Source organism: Manis javanica, chromosome 2, assembly GCF_040802235.1.
Source record: "Manis javanica isolate MJ-LG chromosome 2, MJ_LKY, whole genome shotgun sequence".
Taxonomy (NCBI): Eukaryota; Metazoa; Chordata; class Mammalia; order Pholidota; family Manidae; genus Manis; species Manis javanica.
This window is the reverse complement of record NC_133157.1, coordinates 202,750,843-202,767,620: the sequence shown is the minus strand read 5'-3', so window position 1 is coordinate 202,767,620 and position 16,778 is coordinate 202,750,843. Positions and strand designations below refer to the sequence as shown.

At 35.8% G+C, this 16,778-nt stretch overlaps 1 protein-coding gene across 1 annotated transcript in view; it reads left to right on the top strand.

The window, feature by feature from the left end:
- Positions 1-16,778, top strand: part of LOC140847984 (serine/threonine-protein kinase TAO1-like) — a 54,166-nt gene that overhangs the window by 26,375 nt on the left and 11,013 nt on the right. The window contains 4 exon segments of the mRNA XM_073230030.1: positions 1,752-1,955; positions 5,364-5,600; positions 13,593-13,721; positions 16,279-16,482. Of these exon segments, the coding sequence (XP_073086131.1) occupies positions 1,752-1,955; positions 5,364-5,600; positions 13,593-13,721; positions 16,279-16,482 (774 nt within the window).

Genomic DNA, 16,778 nt, shown 5'->3' with positions numbered 1-16,778 from the left:
TCCAGATTGTGTCTTCACAGTGATTCTCTAAGGTCCCAGGTGGAGAAAAAGATTTTGCATTCTTTAAACCAACCTCTTGGTAGTGTACATTAGCTAGTAAAGCTCTGTGAAGTCTTTTATTAGAGAAACCTGTTCAACTTTTATTTAATCTAGTCCCTCCCAAAATTCTGGTCTACTGAACACTTTTTTGCCTGATTGTCTGATGGCATGGGACACGCTTTTGGAAGTATTTGAAATTACAGGCTTTGGAAATTGACGGTGCTCACAGAGAAGCCATTAGAATTACCACCCATTGTCCTTCTCTTGTTTATTGTATAAACCTTTCCCCCAGTGCCTTTTGTGTAATGTTTGATAAATGTTTATTAAATTGGAAATCTCTTGCTTTTTTAAAAATAAATAAATAAATAAATAAATAAATAAATAAATAAATAAATAAAACATGTGACTTAGCTAAATTTATCCTGGGGGAAAAAATTACAAGCATTCTTATTCTGTTACTAAGAACACTTCATTCTTTTCAGTTGTGTATAGGGATTCATTTCCCTACCTGGTTCTAAAATACTCATTTTATAGATGAGGAAAGTAATGCTCAGAGTGGTTAACTAACTTAGTGTGGAAGCAGATGGGTTCAGATTCATATATTACTCTTGAGACCAAGTTGTTTCCAAGTTGCCATGTTTCCAAATTTGCAGTAGAAATGTTAAAGAACTTCCTCAAAGGAAAATATAAAGCTTATGATTTGTGGAGCTATCTTTTTTAGTCTAAGTATTTTCTGTTTTCTTCTTTGCTCATGTCCCAATGCCAAAGCTTTGATTCTTTTTTATTGCTTCCTATTGAGAAAGATCCCTGCATTCTGAAAACAGGAGTAGTAGTTACTTTTCTTTTTAATAACACTACATAATTAATGAACTATTAAATAGAAGACTTTCTTACATACAGTTTTGGTATTTTTGATATTGTTTTTTAGTTCTAACAGTACTCACTAGAAAATTGGGGCTATTTTAGGTATATGAAATGCTTTAGTAAAGTGAAATAAAATTCTAATGTCATTAAACATTAGAATAACAGCAACTTTTTAAGGCTGTGGATGTAAGAAAAGATCCTCCATATACCATGGGTCTGTATTTATTATTCTGCATATCTTAAAGAGGTTTGGTATGGTAAGACTCTAATATTGGTGCCCAGATACCAAAGCTTGACGGGTTTCTTGGGAAGAACAGTCTTCTAATTATGATTAAATATATATACAATTTTTAATTTTACATAAAAATAGATAGGAATTAATATTAAATTAGTAAAGAAGTTTAGGCTAAAGACTATATTCTGAGAAGAAAAGAAATAACTAAAAGGAATGTTTATAGAATTTTAAAAAAAGGTTGGGGTTTGTTTTCACCATTGGAATCATTGAGAAATGAGCAGCATCTCTGTGTATACCCCATGAGATGTATAGTAGAAATGGATTTCAAAGTAATGTCAAAAATTTTAGAGAAAAGACAACACTTTGGAAATAACTCTGAATTGATTAACTTTTTCACATAGTTCGTTGGGCTTTTTGGTTATTTACTTGTTGGTCATTTTTTAAATCTGTCAGCTAACAACTGATAAACTTTCTGGTCTTGGCAAATACAAGGAATTTCTCAAAATAGACCGCTAACATTCTGAAGACTGTGTGTGCCAAGCAGTGTGATAGGTGCTAATAATCAAGAATTCAGGAGATAAAGATATTTGAATCTAATACTCTTTTCCCTCAGGACCAAGATAACGGTGTTGGACAGACAGGAGCAGTGCACAATATTGGAAGTCATCAGTCTATTCCCCGTGTGTCCAGCAGGACCAGGAGTCAAAGCAGTAGGGTTAATATTCTTCCAGATGCCTCGGATAACAAGAATGAGCTAGACGTGATGGAGGGAATCCACACAATCATGTCTAATAATACTGCCATCCATTCAAAACCTGTGAGTATTTGGATTTTAGTGAAAAAAATTTCAACTTTGGTAACTAATTTTCCTAGTCTGGTTAGTTTAAGAGTTTGGGGGTTTTTTCCTTTGATGTATCAGAAGTTTGGAACATAATTTTAGGCAGCTTATTTTAAAATGGCAAAAGGCTTTTTAATTCTCAGTTTAATACTTGCATTTAGGAAACATGTTTTGAGAATGCAAAAAGAATATTTTTAAATCTTAGAATAAATAAATACCATATAATGTATTATTTGAAGTTAGATGAAAACGAAGGTATTTAAAAATAGTAAGTATACATGATATTAATGATAATGGTTGCCTTTGGGACGTGGAGAAAGGTTTAAGGTGGGTGATAATGAAAAGTGATTTTTGCGTTTTCCATAATGTTTACATTTTAAAAATAAAACTGGGTGTAATTGTGGAAAATTACAACTTCTCAGTTTAGGAAATGTGGATGTTTGCTACACTTTCACGTGTAAGATTTTAAATTTTCTTGAAAACATTGGAAGCTCAGGTAACTCCTTTTCACAATTGATAGGAATGCTTCCTTTTTAACTTCACTGCTTTCAGTATTACCAGAAGTTACTAGGCACAATATATATATTTATATATACATATATATATATATATATATATATACACATATATATACACACAATGGAATATATTCAGCTGTGAAAAGGAACGGCATTCTAATATATGCTACAATATGAGTGAACCTTGAAAAATGCTAAGTGATATAAGCCAGACACAAAAGGACAAATATTATTAGAATTCCACTTATATGAAATATCTAAAATAGAAAGTAGATTAGCGGTTGCTAAGGGGCAAGTGGAAGATGAAATAAATACTTTCATTTATTTATTTATTTGTTTTATTATTTTGGTGTCATTAATGTACAGTTACATGAGCAACACTGTGGTTACCAGACTCCCCCTATTACCAAGTCCCCACCACATACCCCAGTACAGTCACTGTCCATCAGCATACTAAGATGCTACAAACATGTACATGTCTCTGAACATGATGTTTTAATTTCTGTGACAAATACATAGGATAAAATGGCTGAGTCATAGGGCATATGTATGTTTGACTTTCATAAGAAACATACAGGTATTTTATCTCAGATATGTCCTGTAAATATTTTTTCTCTGTCTGTGATAAATTAAAATTTTTAGTTTTAAAATCCAATTCAAACAACCCACTAAAAATGAGTAAAGGCCATGAAAAAGCTAAAAACTTTTCCTCTAAAATCAGGAATAAGACAGGGATGCCTACTCACAACACTTTTATTCAACAGAGTATTGGAAGTCCTAGCTACATTATCAGGCAAGAAAAAGAAATAAAAGGCACCCACACTAGTAAGGAAGAAGTGAAATTGTCATTGTTTGGAGATGACCTGATACTACATAAAAAAAGCCCTAAAGACTCCACCAAAAACCTATTCAAATTAATATATAAACTATACCTCAATTTTAAAAAATGTGTTAAAAACTTGAACAGACATTTATCCAAAGACTATATACAAATGGCCAACAGCACATGAAACAATACTCAATATAATTAGTCATTAGGGAAACGCAAATCAAAACTACAATGAGTACCACCTTACAGCCACTAGGATGGCCGGTTATTTTGTTGTTGTTGTTAAGGTATCATTGATATACAATCTTATAAAGGTTTCACATGAGCAACACTGGTTACTACATTCACCCATACTATTGAGTTCCCACCTAACACCCCATTGAAGTCACTGTCCATCAGCATAGTAAGATGCTATAGAATCACTGCTTGTCTTCTTTGTGCTATTACTGCCTTCCCCGTCTCCCCCTCTACACTATGTGTACTAATCATAATGCCCCTTAGTCCTCTTCTCCCTGCCTTCTCACCCACCCTTCCCACCCCTTTCCCTTTGGTAACTGCTAGTCCCTTCTTGGACTCTGTGAGTCTGCGGCTGTTTTGTTAGATGGCTAGCTATTAAAAGAGAAAAACAAAAACAAAGATGGAAAATAAAAACTAGGGAGCACGTGGAGAAATTGGAACTCCTGCTGTATATTGCTGGTAAGAATGTAAAATGTCAGCTGCTGTGGTAAACAGTTGATGGTTTCTCAAAAAGTTTAACAGCGTTTCCCCATGACTCAGCAATTCTACTCCTAGATATATATCCAAAACAATCGAAAGCAGGTACTTAAACAAATGCATATACACAAATGTTCATAAACGCAGTATTCACAATAGCCAAAAGGTGGAAACAACACAGAGGTCCAGTGACAAATAAATAGATAAACAAATGAGGGCATGTGCATACAGTGGAATATTATTCAGCTATAAAAAGAAACGAACTACTGTTACATCCTATACAATATGGATGAACCTTGGAAACATGCTAGGTGAAAGAAGCCAGACACAACAGGTCACATGTTATATGAAACATCCAAAATAGGTAAACCCATAGACAGAAAATAGATTGGTGGTTACCAGAAGGGGAGATTAGGGAGCAACTGCTTAAAACATACACGGTATTCTTCTGAAGTGTTATATATGTTTTGTATCCAGATACAGGCAGTCTTTCAGAACATCATGAATATACTAAATATTACTGAATTGTTTACTTTAAATCATTAATCATACATTATGTGAATTTTGTCTCTAAGAATCCAGTTTGTACTTTTTTTTCTTTACAATGGGGCAGTGGTTGCAGAATATCATGAATATACTAAATGCTACTGAATTGTTCACTTTAAATGATTAATCTTACATTATCTGAATTTTGCCTCTTATTGTGAATCCAATTTGTACATTTTTTTATTATAATCAGTGTTCTTTGTGTCATACCCAAGAAATATTTGCTGATCCCAAGGACATGACAATATTCTGTGTTTTCTCTGCTCTGTGATTCTGAATTTTAGGTTTAGGTCAAGTGACTCTTTTCAGATTAATTTCTGTATATAGCATGATTAAGCATTTATTTATTTTGAATACAGAGAACTAGTTGTTAGAGCAGGATTTGTTAAAAACACTTTCCTTTCCTCTTTGAATTAACTTGATTTTTTGGTAGCAAATCAATTGACTGAATATATGTGGGTCTGTTTCCAGATTTTACTGTGTTCCTTTGCTCTATTCAGCCTGTCCTTATACCAATACCACACTGTTTTGATTACTGAAGTTTACATCTACCAACTTTTCATACCCCCTCAAAACTTTGGCTATTCTAGGTCCTTTCCATTCCCACTTAAATTTTAGAACCAGCTAGCTTGTCTGCTTTTTCAGATGAAATTTTATTAGAAGCTGTTGAGTGGGATCTCCTACATGAGTTACCTACTTAGTTGATAGTAGACTGGTCTAAGATGGTTTTGAAATAAAAAGGTTTGGTTTTACTTCATTCTTTCCTCTCCATTGTTGTAGGTTACAAGGGAAATGCCAGAACATGAGCAGGAAAGTCAGCTCAGAGAACAAATGTCTGGCTGTAAGAGAATGACACAGCAACATCAGAAACAGCTCATGAATCTGGAAAAGAAGTTAAAGGCTAAGATGGATGAGCATCGCCTCAGATTAGAGAAAGACCTTGAAACTCAGCGTAACACCTTTGCAGCAAAAATGAAGAAACTTATCAAGAAACATGAGGCTGCAGTGGAAAAACAGGTAGCTGACCAGTATCACTAATGTATTTATTCTCAGTTGTGACTATTTCAAAATTAACCAAGATGGCATTTTGATGTTAGGGTATCTGTTCCCCACAATTAGCAAGTCAACTGGGGAAAGGGAGCAATATTTATATAATAGGTAAAATATCAAGTGCTGAGTCAATATGGAATTATGTCCTGATAACTTGACAGTTTTATCATGTAACAGTGGTTAAAGTCAGGTAGATCAGATTGAAGATGACGATCTGAGAGGTGAGACAGAGGCCTCCTCCCAAAGCCACATATAATATGAAAATATTGTTAATACAACTAACCCTAAAAGATCAACAGGAAAGAAGGCAGCACCAGACTGCTTACACCTGGAGAAAAGAACAGACCTCAAAAAATGTAACATACCAAAGCCATGATCTGGAGGTACCCACGCTCTTCTCCCACTCCAGCTCACTGGAAGAAGGAAGAGAAATGGAGTGTAGATGGGGTGGAGGCCTAGGACTGCTGAACACCCAGCCCTGGAGATCTGCTGTGGGAGCAAGAACCTGTATTGCATGGTGCTCAAGATTAATGGGGTTGGAAAGCTAAGACAGGAGGAATACTTGCACAGACTGAGATTCCAGTTGTTGTGGAAAACAGGGATTCACATCTGGCTGCTCTGGGACAAAAGAAAGGCAGGCAGTATGAGAGACTTCCTTACAGTGAGAGGGCTACTAAATGGGAAGGATTGCAGAGGGCTTGCTGCTCAGGAAAAAGGACAGGTAAACAAAATTGTCCAGGTGCACTCTGCCCAGCAGGTTGGGAACTTTTCAGGAACTTCAGGCCCTCCATCCCCCTGGCTGGCTACACAGCTCTGAAGCCTTCCACCATGATATGCAGCCTGCTGCACCTTCTGGCAGGCTGGCACTGGCTCACAAACCAGCTGCCCCTGCCCTGGCATCAGTCCATCCAGAGGGAGGTCCTGCCTACAGCAGCTACAAATGCAAGGCATAGACGGTTACACCTGTATGTTCTGCTGACTAGTCTGGCTGTGGACAGATGCACAGTAGCCAGGAAGCAGGAAACAGCTTTTCCCAACCCCCAGTCACCAGTGCCGCTCTGCTGAGAACCTGACATTGCTCCATGGGCTAAGTAACTCCAGGGAGTACGCCTTCAGGGTCCTAGAAGGTGCTACATACAAATATGAAATGCCAAAGGAACCTGGTTCAAACCGAAATCCCCAAAACCCCAGAAAAGAGGTCAAGTGAAAATGAACTCATCAGTCTTTCTAAAAGAGATTTTTAAAAAATCATAAACACATCCATGTAGGTACAGAAAAATACTCAAGAATGCAAGAACGAATCCAGAAAAGAGATCCATTCATTACGGAATACAATGTGGGGATTTAAAAGCAGATTAAATATGGTGGAGGAGATGATAAATGAAAAAAATTTGAAGAAGGGGAATGCAAAGAAGCTGAGGCACAGAAAAAAGATCTCTAGGAATGAACTAATATTGAGAGAACTGTGTGACCATTCCAACTGGAGCAATATTCGTATTACAGGGGTATCAGAAGAAGAAGAGAGAGGAAAAGGGAAAGTGTCTTTGAGGAGGTAATTGCTGAAAACTTCCCCAATCTTGGGAAGGAGATAGTCTCTCAGGTCATTGAGGTGCGCAGATCTCCCAACACAAGGGACCCAAGGAAGACAACACCAAAATATATAATAATTAAAATGGCAAAGATCAAGGATAAAGACAAAATATTAAAAGAAGCCAGAGAGAAAGAAAAGATCACATACAGAGGAAAACCCATCAGGCTCTCATCAGACTTCTCAGCAGAAAACTTACAGGCCAGAAAGGAGTGGCAGGATATATTTAATGCAATGAAGCAGAAGCAAGAATACACTACCTGGCAAGGTTATCATTTAACATTGATGGAGGGATCAAACAATTTCCAGGTAAGCAAAAGCTGAGAGTATTTACCTCCCACAAACTGTTTCTGCAGTGCATCTTGGATAGACTGCTATGGATGGAAGAGTTCCTAAGGCTAAATAGCTGTCACCAGAGGTAATAAAACCACATGAAAGAAAGCAGAACAATTAATTACTAAGCAAATGCAAAATTAAATCAACTATCCCATAGTAGGTTAAGGGATAGACAAAGAGTACAGAATATGACACTTAATATATAAACAATGGAGGAGGAAGAAAAAGGTGGAGAAAAAAAAGAATCTTTAGGTTGTGTTTGCAATAGCACAATAAGTGAGCTTAGACTCTTAGATAGTAAGGAAGGTTCCCTTGAACCTTTGGTAACCATGAATCTAAAGCCTGCAATGGCAATAAGTACATACCTATTGATAATCACCCTAAATGTAAATGGACTGAATGCACCAATCAAAAGACACAGGGCAATAGAATGGATAAAAAAGCAAGACCCATCTATATGCCACTTAAAAGAGACTCACCTCAAACCCAAAGACATACACAGACTAAAAGTGAAGGGATGGAGAAAGATATTTCATGAAAACAATAGGGAGAAAAAAGCAGGAGTTACAGTACTTGTATCAGACAAAGTAGACTTCAAAACAAAGAAAGTCACAAGAGCAAAGGAGGACATTACATAATGGTAAAGGGGTCAGTCCAACACAGAATATAACCATTATAAATATCTATGCACCCAACACAGGAGGATCTACATATGTGAAACAAATACTAACAGAATGCATTCATTTTAGGGGACTTCAACACACCACTCACTCCAAAGTACAGATCAACCAGACAGAAAATAAGTAAGGGAACAGAGACACTGAACAACACATTAGAACAGATGGACCTAATGATATCTACAGAATGATCCACCCAAAAGCTGCAGGGTACACATTTTTCTCAGGTGCACATGGAGCGTTTTCAAGAAGAGATTATATACTAGACTACAAAAAAGAACATCAGTAAATACAAAAATATTGAAATTGAACCAACCAGCTTCCCAGACCACAAAGGTATGAAACTAGAAATAAATTACTTAAAGAAAATGAAAAGACCCACAAACCCATGGAGGCTTAACAACATGCTCCTAAATAATCAATGGATCAATGACCAAATAAAAACAGATCAAGCAATGCAAAATCTGTGGGATGCAGCTAGGGCTCTGCTAAGAGGGAAGTATATTGCAATACAGGCCTGCCTCAGGAAAGAAGAAAAATCCGATATGAACTGTCTAAACTCACAATTAACAAAACTAGAAAAAGCAGAACAAATGAGGCCCAAAGTCAGTAGGAGACGGACATAATAAAGATTAGAGCAGGCTTAAATAAAATCGAGAAGAATAAAACAATAGAATCAATGAGAGCAGGAGCTGGTTTTTTGAGAAAATAAGCAAAATAGAAAACCCCTAGCCAGACTTATCAAGAAAAAAAGAGTGTCTAGAAATGAGAAAGGAAAAATCACTATGGGCACTATGGAAATACAAAGAATTATTAGAGAATAGGTGAAAAATTGTATGCTAAGAAAGTTGATAACCCAGAAGGAATGAACAATTTTCAAGAAAAGTAAAACCTTCCTTGGCATACCCAGAAAGGAACAGAAAATCTGAACAGATCAATTACCTGCAAAAAAACTGAACTGGTAATAAAAATCTACCTAAAAATAAAACTCTTGGACCAGATGGCTTCACTGCTGAATTTTATCAGACATTTAGTGAAGACCTAATAACTACCCTCCTCAAAGCTTTCCAAAAAGTAGACAAGGAGGGAATACTTCCACCCTCATTCTATGAGGCCAGCATCACTCTAATTCCAAAATTGGGCAAATATACCACAAAAAAAGGAAATTATAGACCAATATCTCTGGTGAAAATAGTCACAAAAACACTCAACAAAATCATACTAGAAAATATATCAAAAAGATCGTCTATCATGATCAAGTACGATTTATTCCAGGGATGAAAGGATGGTACAACATTTGAAAATCCATCAGCATCATCCACCACATTAACTAAAATAAGGACAAAAAGCTCATGATCATCTCCATAGAAGCTGAAAAAGCACTCGACAAAATTCAACATCCATTCATGGTAAAAAATCTCAACAAAATGTGTATAGAGGGCAAGTACCTCAATATAGTAAAGGCCATATATGACAAACTCAAAGCCAACATCATACTTAACAGTGAGAAGCTGAAAGCTTTTCCTCTAAGTTGGGAATAGGAGAAGGATGCCCACTCTTTCCACTTTTATTCAACATAGTACTGGTGGTCCTAGCCACAGAAATCACACAACACAAAGAAATAAAAGGCATCCAGATTGGTATAGAAGAAGTTAAACTGTCACTGTTTGCAGATGACATATTATACATAAAAAATCTTAAAGAATCCACCCCTAAACTACTAGTACTAAGAACTGAATTCAGCAAAGTGGCAGGATCCAAAATTAATACACAGAAATCTCTTGCATTCCTATACACTAATGATGAACTAGCAGAAAGAGAAATCAGGAAAACAATTCCATTCACAATTGCATCAAAAAAGAATAAAATACCTAGGGGTAAACCTAACGAAGGAAGTGAAAGACCTATACACTGAAAACTAGAAGACATTCAAGAAAAGAAGATACCAATAAATGGAAATAACATCCTTTGCTCATGGATAGGAAGAATTAATATTGTCAAAATGGCCATCCTGCCTGAAGCAATCTACCAATTCAGAGCAATCCCTATCAAAATGCCAACAGCATTTTTCAGTGAACTAGATCAAATAGTTCTAAAATTCACGTGGAACCACGGAAGACCCCAAATAGCCAAAGCAATCATGAGAAGGAAGAATAAAGCAGGGGGTGGATTATGTTCCCCAACTTCAACCTCTACTGCAAAGGCAATTTGGTACTGGCACAAGAAAAGACCCAAAGACCAATGGAACAGGCTAGGGATCCCACATATATACACAAGCAAATGTGGTTAATTAATATACCATAATGGAGCCATGGACATACAATGGGGAAATGACAGTGTCTTCAACAACTGATGTTGGCAAAACTGGACCGCTACATGCAAGAGAATGAAACTGGATTATTATCTAACCCCATACACAAAAGTAAATTCAAAATGGTTCAAAGACCTGAATGTAAGTCATGAAACCATAAAAGTCTTAGAAGACAACATATGCAAAATCTCTTGAATATAAACATGAGCAACTTTTTCCTGGACGCATCTCCTTGGGCAAGGGAAACAAAAGCAAAAATGAACAAATGGGACTACATCAAGCTTCTGTACAGCAAAGACACCATCAGCAGAACAAAAAGGCATCCTACAGTATGGGAGACTATATTTGTAAACAACATATCCGACAAGTGATTAACACCCAAAATATGTAAAGAGTTCACATGCCTCAACACCCAAAAAGCAAATAACTCAATTAAAAAATGGTCTCAGGATATGAACAGATGCTTCTCCAAAGAAGAAATTCAGATGGCCAAGAGGCACTTGAAAAGATGTTCCATATCACTAATTATCAGGGAAATGCAAATTAAAAGCACAATGAGATATCACCTCATACCATTTAGCATGGCCAACATCGAAAAGACTAGGAACAACAAATGGTGGCTAGAATGCAGAGGAAGGGGATCCCTCCTATACTGCCAGTGGGAATGTAAACTAGTTCAACCATTGTGGATAGCAATATGGAGGTTCCTCAAAAAACTAAAAATAGAAATTCCATTTGACCCGCGAATTCCACTCCTAGGAATTTACCCAGAGAAAAAAGTTGTCAGATTCAAGAAGACATATGCACCCCTATGTTTATCACAGCACTATTTACAGTAGCTAAGATATGGAAGCAACCTAAGTGTCCATCAGTAAGATGGATGGATAAAGAAGAAGTTGTACATGTGCACAATGGAATACTATTCAGCCATAAGAAAGAAACAAATCCTACCATTTGCAGCAACATGGATGTAGCTAGATCGTATTATGCTCAGTGAAATAAGTTAGGGAGAGAAAGACAAGTACTAAATGATTTCCCTTATTTGTGTAGTATAACAATGAAGCAAAACTGAAGGAACAAAGCAGGAGACTCACAAACTCCAAGAAGGAACTAGCGGTTACCAAAGGGGAGGGGTGCAGGAGGGTGGTTGGGGAGGGAGGGAGAAGGGCATTGAGGGCTATTACGATCAGTACACACGGTGTGGGGGTGATCATGGGGAAGACAGTGTAGCACAGAAAAGACATGTAGTGATGTGGCTTCTTACAACACCGATGGGCAGTGACTGCAATGTGGTTTGGGGGGAACTCGATGATATATGTGGGTGAATGTAGTAACCACATTACTTTTCATGTGAAACCGTCATAACAGTGTATATCAATGATACCCTAATGAAAAAAAAGTCATTAAGATTTCTCTTCTAGGCCTTGGGTACTTTGGTTATCTGAGAAGTCTGATAAATCAGTTAGTAGGTGATTTAGGTGTCAAAAAGACATTCATCATTCTCTATGTACTTTTTGGAAACCTTAAATTTATAGTAGCATTTTTATATCAGAAGAATTGAAGAGTACTATAATATGCAGTGAATGTTAAATTAAGAGGAATTAAGAGGGTTTCAGATTCAGATTTAACCCATTTGTTTACTACAAGTAAGTATCATTCTACTGTATGATAAAGGTGCATTTTTTAGGAGTCTTTTGTGAAAACTGGTTTCTAATTTCCTAGGTGTCCCATTAGTTTCAATTTATTTTGATAATCACAGTTGTCAAGTAAAATGTAAACTTCTCAATAAATTTAGACCATATCTTCAAATATGTCTGGCTAGTCTGCCCTGGGGCATTTATAGCCACCCTGTTCACCCTTCCCTGCAAAAAAAAGAAGAATCACCTCTCACAGGAACAGAGAATTTAGCAAAATAATTTCTGGTGTAAATGAATATTTGATTTTGAAATAATTTGGTGAAAGAATGTAGAAATATGTAGAATTCTGTTTGGTGTTGTACTTTCTTGAATACTTTGTAAAGAGGTAGATACTAACATTTTTAGGAAAGGAATTCATGAAACAGGATGTACAATATGATTTTAGATTTGTTTTATATATTTATATCAATATCTATACCTGCCTAGAAAAAATTAGGAAGGGTATGCACCAAAATGTTTATATTGGTTATCTCTGGGTGGTAAAATCATGCAAGATTTTTCTTCTTTGTGTTTTTCTGTATTTCCTAAATGTTCTACAATGGATATGTATAGTCCACCCTTGAATAACATAGGTTTGAACTGCACAGGCCCATTTATACACATTTTTTTTTCGATAAAGGTCTTGGAAAATGTTTTGGGAGACAGTTTAAAAGATCATTTTCTTTTTTCTAGCTTTATTGTAAGAATACAGTATAGAATTCATACAACATACAGAATCTGTGTGAATATCTGTTCATGTTGTTAGTAAGGCTGCCATTCAGCAGTATGCTTTTAGTAGTTAAGTTTTTGGGGAATGAAAAGTTATAGGAGGAATTTTTTACTCTGTTGGGAGTCAGCACCCCTAATCCCCACGTTGTTTAAGGGTCAACTATTGCATGTATCATCAGAAATAAAATAATCATGTACAGGTATTTAATATTTAACATTTTCATATTATTTAAAATACAAATTAAAAGTCAGGGTTTAATTTGAATATGAATGTATTACATTGTTTAATACACAAGTCAAGCTAGATAAAAGGTCATAACTTAATTACATTTGTTTTGTTTTATTAGTGGGGTGGGTCGGGCAGCATACTCCACTTAAATGGGGGGAAAAAAGGTGAAAACACTGACCCTGTAAAAGATCAGCATTTTAAAGATGAGTTCCATTTTAGTGGTTGTCTGAAATTCAAATCGTAAGGATGCTGAGTAACACTTGTTAATAATTTATTGGATATTCTTGTTTTGGTAATGATTATACTGATTTTATATTCTTAGGTGGGAGGAAATATCCTTGCTAATGTAATAAACTGCTGCTTTGAAGCTTATCTGCTTAGCTAATTTGATCCATTTAAAAATTTTCCTATAGGCTAAAGTGATGTCCAACGAGGCGAAAAAATTTCAGCAACGTATTCAGGCTGAGCAGAAGAAAGAACTGAATAGCCTTTTGAAGACCCAGAAGAGAGAATACAAACTTCGAAAGGAACAGCTTAAGGAGGTATTTACTTTATAAAAATTTTCAAGCCACTTACCTGCTTACTGGTTATATCCAATATTGATCTGCTCATAGAACCATTAAGATAAATTTTTCTTTTTTTTGTGGCCACTAACAATATATCAGTTTAAGTGAGGACATAGATTATAACCTATTACTTTTCAATGGCTGAGATCCTCAGTTGAGTGGGATCTAAAAAGACTGATCTCTTGAAAATGTGAATTGTTTTATAAAGCTATTATTTAGTAGCTTTCCTAAGCACTTCTTAAGTAATTGAGTCACTAGAAATAAAAATATTTTAGCTGTGAAAAAGAGCCATACATCTCTTCCTTTAAAAGTAAATCATACCTTCTTACTTTGGGCTCAAATTACAGTAATTTGTTCTTATTCTGATTTTAACACAGAAGAAGGATAAGAGGCATTTCTTCTCATCCTATTTTCTTTAATAGGAAAGCATGCTAATTATGTCATTATGGCTGCAGGATTTCATGTGTGTTTGCCCTTTATGTGCTGCCTTCTTGAACTTATTTTTATCGCAGATCTAGTCTAACTGTGAGGAAAGCCATGTTGTCCTAAGGCAATTTCTGAAAGGGGATTATTATTCAGGATAGTGGTCAGGACAGGAAAATGATATGTGTCAACTATAGCATATTTATTATATTGCAGAGAATATAAATCAGCCATCTTTTGTAGGTGTAAGATGATTTTTCAGAGACTATTGACCTGATGGTTCTTCACTTGTTATTCAAGAAAGAAACCAATTCTTTATTACTTTTGTGGATAAGATACTCAAACACATAAATATAAAAAGCACATGAACTTGTAGTTCTCAACTGAAGGATGTCAATGAGAAGACAGAGAAAATACAGGCATATACACAAAGAATCATTTGACTATGTTTTTCAAAATCTTTTGCCAAGGAAATTCCCCACCCACCAAGACTTCCCCAGTTTACACCCTCTTTTACAGACTGATGGACTGAAATTTTTAGTCCATGTAATTAATTATTAGCACACAGATAAATCAATATTGATAAAATAACCATAATCTCTTTGGTATAGTGCTTTTATGTGTGTAGGGACGTGACCTATAATTAGACATATAAGTCTTATTAAGAACATTGGTGGCACAAAGCCTTGTTATATATACCCTGCCGAGTGAGGTTCATTGATAAGATTTTTCCAACTTTAAAGAATATAACCTGCTATGTATTCCCATTACTGTAATCTAAAAGCTAAACTCAATACTAGAACATGGGATTTGAAAAGATGGTAAATAGGATTCCCAACTGTAAATAAATATCCAACAAAATGCAGTTCTATAGTTGTTTCCTAGTGAAATCAGGTTTTAGTTTTATAAATGAATATGTTGTTTTAGATAATCCTTTAAGCATATAATTCATAGTCTGACTAATAGGTCCGTTTTCTTTTAGAAGGTAGTTTTGTGTCTGCGTAGGTCTGTGTGTGTGTGTGTGTTCATTTAGAATGATTATTATCAGTGTAGAGGAAGGGACATACTATAGTCTTAGTGGGTGGGAAATTTCCTTGGCAAAAGATTTTGAAAAACATAGCCAAGTGATTCTTTCTGTATATGCCTGTATTATCCCTGTCTTCTCATTGACATCCTTAAGTTGAGAACTACAAGCTTATGTGCTTTTTATTTTTATGTGTTTGAATATCTTATAAATGAAAGTAATGAATAATTGGTTTCTTTCTTGAACAACAGATGAAGAACCATAGGTTAACAGTCTCTAAAAAATCATCTTAGACCTGGGAAAGATGGCTGATTTATATTCTCTGCAAGGTTGATGCATTTTAGGTTGAAATATACTAGTATTAATTAGCATCATTGGGTTTGAATCATTGAATGTATTGTCAGCATCCTCGGGTTTGCATCATTGAATGTATTGTCAATATTCTTATCTTGTCCAGTATAAATAAATTTTTTTTAGGTAGTTTGTGAGATGATATTTAAAATGCTGTAGAAAACATTGGTCTTGCCTTGTTCAGTGGTTATAGTGCTGAATATTAAATCTATTCTAAAAGGTCTCTATTTTCCTGTGGTTTTGTTGATTTTCCATTTAATTTCTGGTCTTTTATACTGAACCCATCCTTAACTTTGCCAAAAACTTAGTATTTCTATTGTTGAAAACCAAGAAGTGAGCCATAACTATATTTTAACCTTAATTTTAATTCATGTGTGATTTTAACTTGAAAGCACTGTCTTCTTCCCCTTTTTGGGAGGACTTTAAAGAAAGATGTTTTACTTCATTCACCAATCATTGTGTGCTTTCAAAGCTACGAGCCATCCTAAATATAGCTGTGCAAAGCTAAAAAGTATGCATGTTTTCTAGTGTATGCTTTCTCTTTTCTTGTCGTACTTCATGGATAACTCCAGAAACAGAAAAATACTACCTACCTCCTTTAAGGTCATTGCCCTGCCTGCCCATGAGAGAGGGCACAAATTAAGTAGTTTAACTGAAGATTACCAGCCACCAAATAGTATATTCATGTAGTTAATTTTTATGTATTTTGATCTCAGTTGTTTTTTATCTTGCCAGGAGCTGAATGAAAACAAGAGCACCCCAAGAAAAGAAAAACAGGAATGGCTTTCAAAGCAGAAAGAGAACATACAGCATTTCCAAGAAGAGGAAAAGACCAATCTTCTTCAGCGTCAGAGACGGTACCTAGAGCTGCAATGCCGTCGCTTCGAAAGAAAGCTGTTACTCGGGTGCCATAACTTGGAGCAGGACCTTGTCAGGGAGGTATGTTTAAATGGTGTGAAATCAGAATCTTCCTGAAAATATGTCAGTCACATCCCACCCTTAGGGCCTTAGAGCATCTCTGCTTGCCTTTGCCTAAGTCCTTCTTCCCTGGAAACCCAACTCACAGGGTTCACCTTACCTCACTTCATATCTCCTCAATTCTGATCTGCAAATCCTCCTCCCTTCTTTAAATATTCTTGCACTCCTCTCTCTCCCTCTCTCTCTCTCTCACACTCCACACACACACACACGTATGTGCACACACTTTTTATGGGGATCTCTCTCTCCCCAAGTAG